Source organism: Patiria miniata, unplaced genomic scaffold, assembly GCF_015706575.1.
Source record: "Patiria miniata isolate m_02_andy unplaced genomic scaffold, ASM1570657v1 HiC_scaffold_29, whole genome shotgun sequence".
NCBI classification, from domain to species: Eukaryota; Metazoa; Echinodermata; class Asteroidea; order Valvatida; family Asterinidae; genus Patiria; species Patiria miniata.
In genome coordinates, this window is record NW_024037068.1 from 20831716 (window position 1) to 20845266 (window position 13551).

Consider the following 13551-nt stretch of genomic DNA (forward strand, 5'->3'; position numbering starts at 1 on the left):
TTGTACCAACATTCCCCACACTGTACACGTGGTAACTTTCACTTGCATGTTTTGGGGAGAAACCCAAATTTATTTCTGGTGTTGGGTTGTTTCGGATGTAGTCAAATGGTAGTCCAGAACCAACTGTCCCAAATGACTCCATCAACACAGGGTCAACTTATTTTAAATATCTACAAGTACACACCTAAACCACTCTGTGCACGCTAACACTGTACATTCAGGATGCTCTCTTCAATGGGGTTAGCCCTGTACAAAGCCACAGCTGCATGATTGATTATCTGGACAATTGCTGGCACAATACTTTCGAAACTGAAGATGAGCTCCATGTGAGGCGCATAGCCAGTCGGGTAGAAGGGGGGGGGGCTCATTTTTACCATAAAGTGGACCTTTATACCTTACAGTCGACCTTTATATTGTTGATGTACCCTAACATGGCACGGCCCCCAACGTGGCGCACTTTGATTTTTCACCTGTAGCGCCTAGCTAGAGCAAAAGTTTTAACTGAAATTTCACAGGGAGGGAAATTTCATCAATTTCTAAACACTCCCGTTCATAAATCGCGAGTTTATCCGCCCGTTACAAAGTTAGAAGAAAACATTATTTTGGCGTGATTTTCCGATTTTATTTTGAAGTGCAAAGTGAACCCTTTGGAAATGCCCCCCAAAATAAGAAAAAAAAATTCTTGACAAACATCTGGTTGGGTATGTAAGTAGAGATAGTAATGGTTTATCAGAATTTATCAACTTTACAGAAATTCTCACATGTTAATTTAAAATTTTCCGAGATTTATTTCAGTGCGCCACGTTAAGGAAAACTCGGCCATTTTTTGCCCAATTTCCGGACACCACCGTTTTTCGGATAAAATTTCATGACACCGAAATTGTTCACAGAGGTTAAATAGCAAGCATTAATAATGCCAAAGTACCAGTATTTCACTGCATGAATTTGAGGTTTGTCACCAAAGAGGTTTGGCGACACTACACGAGGAAAGTCAGGTAAACGTCGAAGTGCGCCATGTTGGGGAACACCACTATAGTACTCTCACTGCAATGCCTTCCTGATCTTCAGACAGATCGCCGCAACAAATACATCGCAGACCAGAAGAGCGATAACGTAACGTACGACGTGACGACTAATACATTTCCTGTTGAACTATCCCTGCATAACCAAAGAATTTTTTTTTTCAAAGACAGCGTACACATGCACATTTTGAGTAAAACTGAAATATCAATTGCGAGGAAAAATGTGGACGGGCGGCTGAATCAGTCTTGCTAGCTCAGGTCACATGACACCAGTAGAGTATGGAGAGCCTTCGCATATGCTGCAACAACAAAACAGACATCTTTTGTTCACAATGTCATTTTGCACACTCCATTTGGCAAAAAAGGGAAGTTAACTGTTCAGAAATGTGTGACCCAATTTTACAAAGTGAGTTGTGAGAGTACGGTGAGCATATATGCCAAGTTCTCATGAATTGGGGTGAACAAAACTTGTTTATAATTTGACAGTTAAAGGGTGTGTGCAATGTAATTATTTTATTTGCAAGTGCACCATTTAGCCTTAGGCCAAAAAAAAAAAATAAGTCGGTCTCTGGTCAGCGCGTGCGTCGATTTTAATCATGCGCGTCGATCTTTTTTTTTCCCAAAATGTTCCGTGGTAGCTCCAACAGCGCCCTCTATTTCCGCACCTCCTCAATTTTTTTTACCAAAGAGCACCAAGGAATGGGAAATTGCACCAAGGCAAATGATCGAAAGCACCAAGGCAAATTATGGAGGACACCAATGTACATGAGGACACTAAAAAAGCAAAATAGTACCCCACCTTGTCTGTACAATCCAAGCTTGAAGACAAAAAAAAAAAAAGAAAAAAAAAAAAAGTCGCGTGGCCGCGTCAATTCCTTAACTTTGGTCTGACCAGAGACCAAATATATATTTTTTTGGCCTTATATTCGGGCAGAAATCTCAATGTTACAGCTATTTTAGCGCAAAAAGTTGCCAGAATTTTGAACATTTTACTTTCCTAAATCTTCTTTTCTTTGGTTATATGTTGTGTCAGTTCATGACAGTAAGCCAGTACACGTTTTCAATCAGCAATTTTTGGATTCACAATTTGAACATAAAACCCCTAGACTCAGAACAGTGTCTTCCTGAAATGACATCACAGCAACAGCGCCCTCTCTTGTCCGGAAAATCATCATTGGACAATTTTTAAATTTTTCAAGAAGTGCACTTGTCTATAACATTGACCAAAAAGGGATGTCAAATAGTACTCATACATTTTAAGAGGAGTAAAAAGTTGCACAAAATATGTTCCTCAGAAAAATTTACTTCATGGACCCTTTAAATGACTAGTTGGAAAAATTTAACAAATTTAACGACTAGAACACAATTCTGTAAAATGCCACAGCTAGAGCCAGAGTCACTACCAAGCATTCAGAAATATCGGACTGACCTTTTGGATTCTTATAGAACAGACAATTGTTGGCGCAGGTTTCAGGGTTGGCGTCCCAGACACTCGGCCCGCAGGCACACAATGGCGGCACCTCCAGGCCCATCTGTTCTATCTTCTCCCGCATCATCGCCTTCAGGGCACGGATGTATCTACATGGGATGCAATAAAAGGAGATGTAAAAGGGTTCGAGATAATTTTCGCGATAATAATGCTTGGTTTACAAAACTTGGTATGGACTTTATGTATGAACTCTTTTAATGGTTGAGTACATCATTTGTCATTTGTGCATTTTTTTCGTTTGAAGCAACAAAAGTGCTCAAAATCTAAAGATGGGTGCTCAACAACTAACCTGATGAAGTTTCAGCTCAGTGAATGCTGTGTATTCCGAGAAAAACAGCATTCTAGGATCTCGATTTCAATTCAAAAGTTGCCGGGTCATGTTTTGAATTGCGCCCGAAATCAGCGTCCGGGACACGTTCTCATTTAGTTGACTGCAGCTACGCGATGTCACTAAACTGACGAATAATAGCAACCGCCTGTGTGTGCATCGTGTCATTTTTTTGTGCAAGCTGTAGATTAACCCTCGGTGTGGCCACGTGGTGATAAAATTCTCCACATTTTCCAAATATGGTCATAACTTTTTTTTCAATGGGCCAATAAGGCCAAGATTCAATGTAATCCTCACCCCTACTATACACCACAAGCCTGTAGACTCCCCTTGGCCAGACCCTAACCACTGCAGAGTAAGGAGTGTTGAAAGACAGCAGCCCCAAGAGGCGCCTAATGCCTTTGTGCAGTAGTTGGAGATCTTAGTGGCCAACCCCTTTGTGCCGCCGATCTCTCTGTGTCAACCCCTTGTGCCGCCCAGATCTCAAGAGGTCGTAAACAATCCTGGCCCACACAAAGGCCATGTAACCTGCCTATATCTTGTGCATGAGGGAGTTATTGACCTAGAAACAGTGTGGTGATAAAATTCTCCATGTGGTTTCACGGTGTGATTTTTTTGGTCACTCGGCTCCGAGGGTTAACACACTGATTCACTTTCGTAAAATGCGTCATTTCGTGTCACGCAACTTTTCAAACCAACCGTCCAACCATCCATTACCTGCTTATTTCGGTGCTCTTCTGTCTTTTGTTTCTCTCCCTCTGCATGACCTGTTCCATCTGCTGCTGTTCCTCCCTCTGGCGCTGAAGCACCTCCTCTTCCGTTTCCCCCGTCAGGTGGTTCCTGGGCTCTACCCTTTGGTGGGCATCGGCTTCCGCCCTCCTCCGGTCCCTCTCTTTCTCTTCCTTGAGACTAAATCCAAAACGAATCAAAACTCAGGTCATTTGTTTGTAAAGCCTGTCACATACATACCTTGAAGACTTGTGGTGAAGTTGTGATTGATTTGTGATTGACTTGTGATGACTTGTGATGACTTGTGATTAACTTGCGATAGACTTGCGATTGACTTGTGATTGACCTGTGATTGACTTGTGATTGACTTGTGATGGACTTGTGATGACTTGTGATGACTTGTGATGACTTGTGATTGAGCTGTGATTGACCTGTGATTGACTTGTGATGGACTTGTGATGACTTGTGATGACTTGTGATGACTTGTGATGACTTGTGATTGAGCTGTGATTGACCTGTGATTGAGCTGTGATAGACTTGTGATGGACTTGTGATGACTTGTGATGGACTTGTGATGACTTGTGATCGACTTGTGATGGACTTGGGATGACTTGTGATGGACTTGTGATGGACTTGTGATGGACTTATGAATCTATAATGACTGGTGATGATTTGTGATGACTTGTGATTTGACTTGTAATGGACTTATGATGACTAGATTTGTCTTGTGTTGAGTTGTGATTGACTTGTGATGACTTACAAACTCTGTTATGCCATGGTCAAAAGCCCAATGAATTTTACTCCCTGTGTTGTTTTGGTTGTTTTTGTTTTTGTTGTGATTTTCTTTCTTGCTTATTTTTTGGGCTGCACAGGCTGATTGTTTTACCTCTGAATGTTCTTCTGATGTTCCTTCTTGCGGATGTTTTCTCGCACCTGTTCCCGCTCGATGTCCATGAACAGCCGACGGTACATGGAATACTGGTTGCCAACCTGCAAACACAATTTGTTATTTTTTTATTATTTCCCAGGTACCCACTATCCTACTCCAGGGCACTGGTGCCCTACTTGATTTTGCTGGTCATAGAGAGGCTAGCCGATACAGCTCTTCTTGTTCCTGACTGACTGTCACTTATGATTTAGACTTCCTTGAGTCTAAGCTTGGCCAAAAAGTTTGAGAGACAAAAATTCAAATCTAGCTTTGGTGGGAAAGGCAAGTTTAAGTTATTAAAAATGTCTAAATGGTTCGAATGGAATGAAGTTGTGACCCTTCAGTACAAAATCAATCAGAAGTTGCACAGGCGTATTCTGAGGTTCAGCATTTCACACATGGTGAAAAATGATTGAAAGTCAGATTCAGGGATTAGAAGTATACACTGAAGTTAATTTATAAATTTCGTAAGGATTTCATTAGCGAAACCTCATTAAAAAATTTCTCGACTTTTTGTTTAACTTTCTGAGTCCCGAACATTGGGAACTGACAATACCTATTACTTTTGCTGAATTCTATATTCTGTACATCATTGGAAAGCTTATTCAATTTTCTTCCCAATGATTGCTAAAACCTCAGTTTTCAAGAGTTTGTCCAAATGACTGGTTTTGTGCTGGATGATTAAAAATAGAAACCCCCTTTTTTTTTTTTTTAACAAAACAATACCCTTCTTTTGTTTTCCTCCTTAAGAACACCAGGATGCAGCTCTGGAACGGTCCTTGACATTTTGACATGCTCCTTCTCCCTCCTGTTCGGCTTTGGTCTGACCTCTGACCTCATCTGCATATCATTTGCATATTTATCACAGAGGTCGCCCTGCGCTCTAGTCTTGACACTGCATCTTGCAGATTCTCCTTGACCTGTCACCCCGCGACCTCTCGCCCTACCCAGGTCGCCAGAAAAGGTCACCGTCTTAGGGGCCGGGACCCCGGCCAAGCGGCGCAAAGCGTCCGGGTCATGTGATCCAGAGGGAGGGCGGTTTTCCCCCTCTCCGTAACTGGAGAGTTCGTCGATTGTCTGTTGGGGGATCCTTGTGTCGCTGTCCGTTGTTTCGCTCTCGATATCGTTGACATGTTGTTTGCTTCCTGACTCATCTGCATTTACTGGATCATGTATCTGGGGGGTGGGGGGGTTACAAAAGTAAAAGTTGTTCATCACAAAGATAAACAGAAGGAAAAGCGACTAAGTTCATTTTGAATTATTACATAAAATTCGATTTGAAACCCAAAACTTCCAGAACACTATACACTGTAGCTCTATAACAACTGAGCTATCCAGCACAGTGTTGGCAGTTTCCCCAATAGACCAATCCATTAAGCCACGCTTACTGCACTTGTGGGCAACTTACACATGTACATGTACCTCTCTAATACCAAACTGCATGTTTCAGCCCCGCCTCATACGCACCTGCAAGCATGTCAGACTTTAGACACAAACCACAGCTGTGATTGGTAAGAACACCATGGGGTGGGGCTGAAATGGATCGGTCTATTTGCTAGTGTATCCTGGTAAAGTACAAACAAATGGCACATTATCACGGTATAACTACTACCATTGTACATGTATAACAAGAGAAATTAGTGCTGACCTGTCTGTCCCTTGAGTACTGGCTTCCCCATGTTCCGCCGGGAAGATTGGCCTGTGAAACAAAAGTCAATAAACGAGTAAAGAGGTATGGATTGGGACCAGAACCCTATGTTAGGGAATTGGACTGTAAACTGAGGTACTGTAAACATGAGTGGAGTGCTGTGGCCTCGTGGTTAAGGGCACTGGATTCGTGGTCTGCGGGTAAAGCTGCGGGTTGTGGGTTCGAGTCCAGCCGGGGTCATGGTGCGTGTGCCCTTGAGCAAGGCACTTTGTCACTCATTGCTTCTCTCCACCCAGGAGTAAATGGGTACCTGTGAGGGCAGCGATGGTTATTGTGATTGAATTAGCTTGCTTGCGCCTAACAGGCAGCATCAAGCTGTATACTCCCCAGGGAGCTGAGATGGTATTTGGAATGTTTAATTGGCCCAATGATCAGGGGTAATAATAATACTGTAAGCGCTGTGATTTAGTTTACTAATAACCTTGGGCGTTCTTAAATGCCGATTATTATATTATTATATTATATGACAACATCACAACAGACAACGATCATATGTAATGTACCCAACAAATGCATCCACGTGCTACTACGAAAGCCAGCAGGATGCTAGGTGTTGTGCAACGCAACCTTTACGCTTGTCCAGAGAAGCTGAAGGAGACAGCATACACCAGCCTCGTCCAACCTCATGTCGATTACGCATCCGTAGCATGGGATCCCCACCAGAAAGGACACATCAAAGACATTGAGAAAATCCAGAGGGGGGCTGCCAGATTCATTAAACGCAACTCCATCCGCACTGCAGGCACAGTAACTCAAATACTTTAATAAGGAATTAGGCTGGGACACACCAGAGGATAGGAGACGACAACCAAGACTCATCCTAATGTACAAGATCACCAACAACTTGGTCGACATCCCCAGTGATCGCTATCCAACAGCCAGCAACCCGACGCTCACGCCATACCAACACCAAAGGTAACATCACCCATAGTGCCTGCCTGGACATCCACAAGTTCTCATTTTTTCCACGAACTGTGACAGAGTGGAATGCCCTGGTTGATTCATTAGTCAACGCAACGTCACTGATCAGTTTTAAGCAGCAACTCTAATAAATCCCAACACACCCCCGCACAAGCCTGGCTATTATGCTCGTCATAGAGTCCAGCCAGTATAAGAAGGGAAGCAAAAACACCCGACCAAAAATGCCAGGTACCAGGTTACTTTTTATCTCCAGTTTTCTTACCAAAATCCTTCTTTGCAGATAAAAACGCAACCTACATGTACATGCACTGAAAGGGAGACACAACTTTTGATGACATGCCGATCAAAATTAAAAATTAGCATGCATGAGAGAAAATCCTGACATCATTACCACCTTGACTTTTACTTCCTGTAGCGCCCGAAACCACGCAAGCACTAAATGGTTTTAAGGATCACAAATAAACACAATGTAATACAATGTATTACAATTGGTAATGGGTTTAACAATCCATCATACCTGTGGTTGGCACATCTGCTTGGCAGCCAGGCTGCGCTTGGCCTGCGACACGATGCGATGCACCCGGTGCGATCGTTCTGTCAGCTGACCGCCGTCGACGCGGACAGCCACCTCGGCTTCCGATTCGCTGCCAGACGTCACGTTATCTGAGGAATGACCAATGGCAAGGGCCTCATTGTCATGACGATACAGGCAGCGATCTTTCTTTGGCGTGGAGCGCTCGGCAGCATGGGAGCTCTGCTGGACGACGTTGCTTTGCAGTTCAACCTGGTGCAGAAAACGAAAAATTCCCACAATTAGGGCCGTGCTCTGGTTGAGGCTAATTAATCGAATAATCAAATTATGTGGGGGGGGGGGGGGGAGGCTGGGCTGTGCAGTACACCAAATATTCAATCATCCACTGAACATCCCAATAGTATTTTGTTTAATTCCATTATTCATAAAGTGAGAACAGTTTTGAGATGATGAAAACTGTCCACCGCGTTATTTCAATCGCAAAAAGTTGCGAGGTTTTATTGTTTGTCAAACACCACACTTGTCGAAATCCACTTTACATGTACATGGAATACTTTGAGAGCTTCTATGGGAAATATTTAAGCTGAAATTTCAACTGCCGACCCTAGGCACACTTAAATTGTTCGAGTCCATCAGGTTACCGGAAACCAGCGTTGTAGTCGAGTAATTTTTCCGAGTACCGAGTACTGCTGAGTACTTAGGTTACCGAGTACGAGTACTTCCGAGTGCCAGTACAGGTCTCCGAGTACAAGAACTTGTAGATCCCAGTACAAGAACGAGTACGAGTACTTGTATTTCCGAATACTGCCATGCCGCAATTGGTTCATTGTGCGTAATTGGCCCAGGCCCAGTTAGACTGATATACAGACCAACTCGATCATGGCTTACTCACCAGGAAACTTTGATTTCTCTGCAAGCCTATCAACCATTTCAAACAGAAAATATCAATAAAATAAGGCCATGGTAAGTCAAGCTACACCATTTTTTTTTTAGCACTGCTATTCAAGTACGAGTACTTTGATGATCGAGTACAATGTTGATATGTCGAGTACACGTACATGTACTTTGCTGCCTGATTACGAGTAGGCCCTACTATCATTTCGAGTACGAGTACTACAACACTGCCGGAAACACAGCATTATGTTTTTCTGCCTTTGTAGCAACTTTCTGTGCTGAACAGCTTCCCTGAGTTTGTCCCCATGTTCCCCTACACGGACTCTCACCGCATGGAAGGACTCGTTCAGCAGCTCTTGCTGTTTGACCAGCTGCAGCTGCCGGACCCGCTGTTTAACGTCCCGTCGGAATCGTTCCAGCTTGGCATGCTTCTCTGCCTGAGCCTGCAGGATCCGTTGCTCTTCCTGTTCAGCAGACACCTGAAAGGAAAACAAAATTTATATTTGTAAACACGGATGCTTAAGGCCGAGTAATAAAAAAAGTAGTTTCTCGTCTGGCTTTCTTTAAAAATGAAGGAGGTGGGCGTTTCTTTCCTTTATCCCAAGATTGCGGATTTTCCAATATGGCAGATGGATTCTTCAATTTTCTCGACTATTTTGCTGATGTTTACGAAATTGTGTCCACAGTTGCCATAACCCTTTCTAAATATGTACAATTTGGTTAGAAACAAATAAAAAAGACAAAAATGTGCAAAATATATTGCAAATGTTTGACATAAAAAATTTAAATTTAAAAAAGGAGGTGGCTGGGCAAAAAGGATGGAGACAGGGAAGCCGGACGGGAGACTGGTTACTAGGTCTCGTTCAAATGACATCGTTTCCTACAGACCATCCACATGCGTCGGTATTTTGAACGTCAATTTGCATAACACGCATCGTTTGAGATAGCCTTGGTCAATGCTCTCGTCGTTATTCGGTCAATCATCGGCATAATCACGCGCTATGCACATGCATGTAAAAATACAGCGCGAACAGCGACCTCACGCGGCCACTATTTTTATATGCAAATCAGTTGGGGACGATCGAGAGCCTTGGTTCAATCATTCATCTGAGGTTTTGGGGGTGGTGCTCATTATGTTAATAGCCTTAGCTGACCTTAAATGTCGTTTTCTTATTGGTCGATCGTTGCGTGGAAACTTGCATAGTGAAACGTGGCACCGTACATAATCCATACACGTACACGTTGTGTGTCTCTGCACACGGCACCAATGCACAAAACTGTGGTTCCTGTCACGTCCGCAAAAGGCGAATAGCTGCAAATAATTTGATGACGTCCGGATTTACCAAGGTGTGATTGGACACTCCAGATATTAGCCCCGCCTACACTTATCTGTATTTGCATACGAGGTCGTGCGCTAGAAATCCAGCGCAAAATAAAGAAAAAACATAAGCTTTTGCCGACGATTGAACCAAGGCTCTCGATCGTCCCCAACTGATTTGCAAAAAAAAATAGTGGCCGCATGAGGTCGCTGTTCGCGCTGTATTTTTACATGCATGTGCATAGCGCGTGAGGCCTGGGATATACATGTATGCCGACGATTGACCGCGTACGGGACGAATAACGACGAGAGCATTGACCAAGGCTACGTTTGAGATGATTACTCCTAGAACTATGAGGCTCCACGTAGTGGAGCCTCATAGTTCTAGGAGTATGAGATGATATGTCGTGTAGGCCTATGTAAAGAAAAAGCAGCGTCAGGTTGAAACATTTTTTTCAGGGAAAAAAACTGAAGTAGGCCTAGGCCTAGCTGGAGTTACCCAGCCCTGAGTTTTATCATTGGGTTGTCATTTAGGGCTGGAGCTAGTTTTTCACGTAACCGAGCAGCGTAGGCAGGTCCCAAAAAAAATTGGAAAATGTTCAATTTTGTCCCCGTTACACACTAATTGCAACTGCAACTCACCCCAAACTTGCCTGGAATAACCATTACACAGGTCCTTGAAGTAAAAAACGATCCACGATGAAGATTCAGCCTACAATTGCAGTGAAAAAAGGAGGAATAACCGCTAACCTGACAACCTTGCATGCATGGCCAGGACCGCAATTGGTTTGTGCACAAAAAAAATTGTGTACAATGAATGGCGGTTGGTTACCAGGCTGTCAACTAGTCGTTTTTGCCGGCTGCGCTGGCTGTTGGCGCATGACGTCACGCGGAAGCGTAACACCCGATGACTGTTTCATGCACTAATATGAGGTTTACCACTCGCATCACAGCTGCGGTACTGGAACCGCAACCGATACTAGTGCAATTTTTTTTGGGACCTGCCTACGCTGCTCGGTTACGTGAAAAACTAGGGTAATCCTTATCTTTAGGACACCTCTATTTTTCACAAGTTCTGTTCAAAACTGACTTTGGCAATAGACTGTCCAGTACCAAAGTGACCTTTGCAGGCTAAAGAAATCTTTTATCTTCTGATTAATGTTCTAAAGTTGTAATTTTGAAAGCACTTTCAAAGAAAATGTGACTTTCCTACCTTTTTTGCAGTTTGCCATCTTGGTTTTTGAGTCTGTTTACTGTTTGTCATTGCCGTGTTTTACCCCCTAATTTCCCTCATAAATCAAAGCCCTGCCAGCCTCTTTCCACAAAATTAAACCTGCTGATATATTCAAGAAGGGTCATACTGTTCAGATATAAGACAAGAAATATCAGAATGTCACTTTTGAGTGTCATTTAGTCAGCTGTTTTGGTGAGTCTTGTAACCTTATATAGGAATGGGGTCCTAAAAGTAAGGATTACCAAAACTAGCTCCAGCCTAAATGACAACCCAATGATAAAACTCAGGGCTGGGTAACTCCAGCTAGCCTAGGCCCATTTACTGAGAAAACACTTCGAAATTTTCAAACCACTCTCATAGGTTTTGTGCACAGGGTGACAAGTGATGGCCAGATATGGGAATCTTTCCAAATGTTTACTCTCCATCGCGGCAGACTAAAAACTGCAAAATGTTCATTAACAATTAACATGATTAACATGTATAAATTTGTAATTTTACTCACGACTGCACCACATTTAACCCGGCTATTTTGGGACTCTAACTCGACCCAAGCGCCCACTGGCACAACCTTGGCTGGTCTTCTTGCCAAATTCGTCTGACTTTTACGATAAAAACCGCTGGCTGGCTGCATGTTTTGAGGTTGGGGAATGTGATTTTACGAACAAAACAGATACAATTCAGCCGCCATTAATTTAAGTCAAAAAAGCAGCGGCGCCGTACGTACGGTTCCGGTTTCGAATAATCGATTTTGTACCGTCTCTATTCCGCGCACCGCCCTCTGTTGACATAAAGTCAGCCAAAAGCACGTCTCGCCGGCAAAATCACTGCTGAAACCCCAGTCCCTCTTTGTTTGCCCGGGGTCCGCTCATAAGTCCGACGCCTCAATAGTTCCGACGCCTCATAAGTCCGACAAAATCGCATCCCCTAACCAAATAAAGGCCCATAAGTCCGACGTCTCATAAGTCCGGCGGCCTCCTCATAGCTCCGACGCCTCATAGCTCCGACGCCTCGTAAGTCCGACAAATGAAACGACGCCTCGTTTTTCTGACGTCGGACTCATGAGGCGTCGGACTCATGAGGCGTCGGACTTACGAGGCGTCCGGGCTTATGCTACGGCCCCGTTTGCACAGGCGGGACTCGAACCCGGGTCACAGCGGTGGAAGGCAAGGATCAAGTACCGCTACGCCAGCCTGACTCCCTTTTACGTTAGGTAAATTTACTTTATTTGTTGTTCCTTTATTAAATACAGAATTTTTTGACCCAACCGGATAGTTCAATCCAAGGTTTTAATAGAAAATGAAGGGTGTCGTCCCAACTTATTTGCGCGCGCGTACGTTGAATATAGAAAGAAAAACACCCAAGGTACTTGAAGATGCATTTTCTTTGAAGAAAGTTTGTGGCTTAAAAAAAATCACAAGCCATTGGCATATTATGATCCCCCGGTCGAAAACTGAAGTCGTTTTCAAAAATCAAATCGTCATTGTAAAGAGTAAGAAGTCAGGTTTGCGTAGCCGTTCTTTCCTTGCCTTCCATGATCGATCCACCGCGCTGACCCGGGTTCGATTCCTGTCCTGGTCCACATGTGGATTGGTTTTCAGTCCCTAACTGATGCCGTGGGTTTTCCCCAGACTGTTATTCTGGGTTTTTCCTCCTTCTACCTCTAAAACTGTAGTCATTATTGTCTTCTTTCTTTAGGCTAATATCAGAGCTACAGTGCCCGGCACTTTTGAGCATGGGCGTCGCCAGGATTGTTTTCTGTAGAGAGAGGCAACGCACATTTCGTCATCGGCACCACGAACTGAAACTCACGCGGAAGTGGGTGTTAGTTCGTGGTGCCGATGACGGTTCCCCCCCCCCCCCCCCACAAATCCCTGTACTTTTCCTGCATATTCTCGATTTATCATTTTTCGAGGGTGCATGGACAGGGACATTAGCACCCCAACCAATTAAATTAACTTTTTTGTTTTGTGTTTGTTTTGTTTTGTTTTGTTTTGCTTTTCCGGGAGGGGGGGGGGGGGAAGCGCCCCCTTGCCTCCCACCCCCCGTGACACCCGGCATGCTTTTGAAGAATCCTCGGTTTCATTAGCAGAAATAAATAAGTAAATGATTGAGTCACAGTCTATATTTGTTTAGCAATAAAACAAAAATGAAACGACATCAGCCTAGAAGGAGTTTTAGCCACACATAAATTATTACACTTATTGTTTCGGTTAGTTTAGACATGAGTGGCTTTCGACTTTCACATAAAAGAGTGACGGTTTTAAACATATTTTTTAGAACTTTGACTTCCATTCAGTTACGTTAGAATTGTAGTTCAAAAAGAAAAGCCAAAATCGAAAGGATCCATAAGGATATATAGGTTAAAAAAATCATCATGTCAACAAACAAAAATGTACGTTGTTCATAATAGTTTCTCTTTCCATTGAGATAGCTACCTGCACATTAAAC

General features: G+C 43.4%; 1 protein-coding gene across 1 annotated transcript; it reads right to left on the reverse strand.

Moving 5' to 3' along the window:
- Positions 1–917: 917 nt before the first annotated feature.
- On the reverse strand, positions 918–11810 carry LOC119735652 (trichohyalin-like). The gene is made up of 9 exons (XM_038209446.1): positions 11606–11810; positions 8881–9030; positions 7643–7909; positions 6145–6195; positions 5223–5672; positions 4455–4558; positions 3557–3748; positions 2452–2600; positions 918–1321 (listed from the first exon to the last, which is right to left on the reverse strand). The coding sequence occupies exons 1-9, from the start codon at positions 11732–11734 to the stop codon at positions 1272–1274; spliced, it is 1542 nt and encodes a 513-aa protein (XP_038065374.1). The 5' UTR covers positions 11735–11810; the 3' UTR covers positions 918–1271.
- Between the last annotated feature and the right edge of the window lie 1741 nt (positions 11811–13551).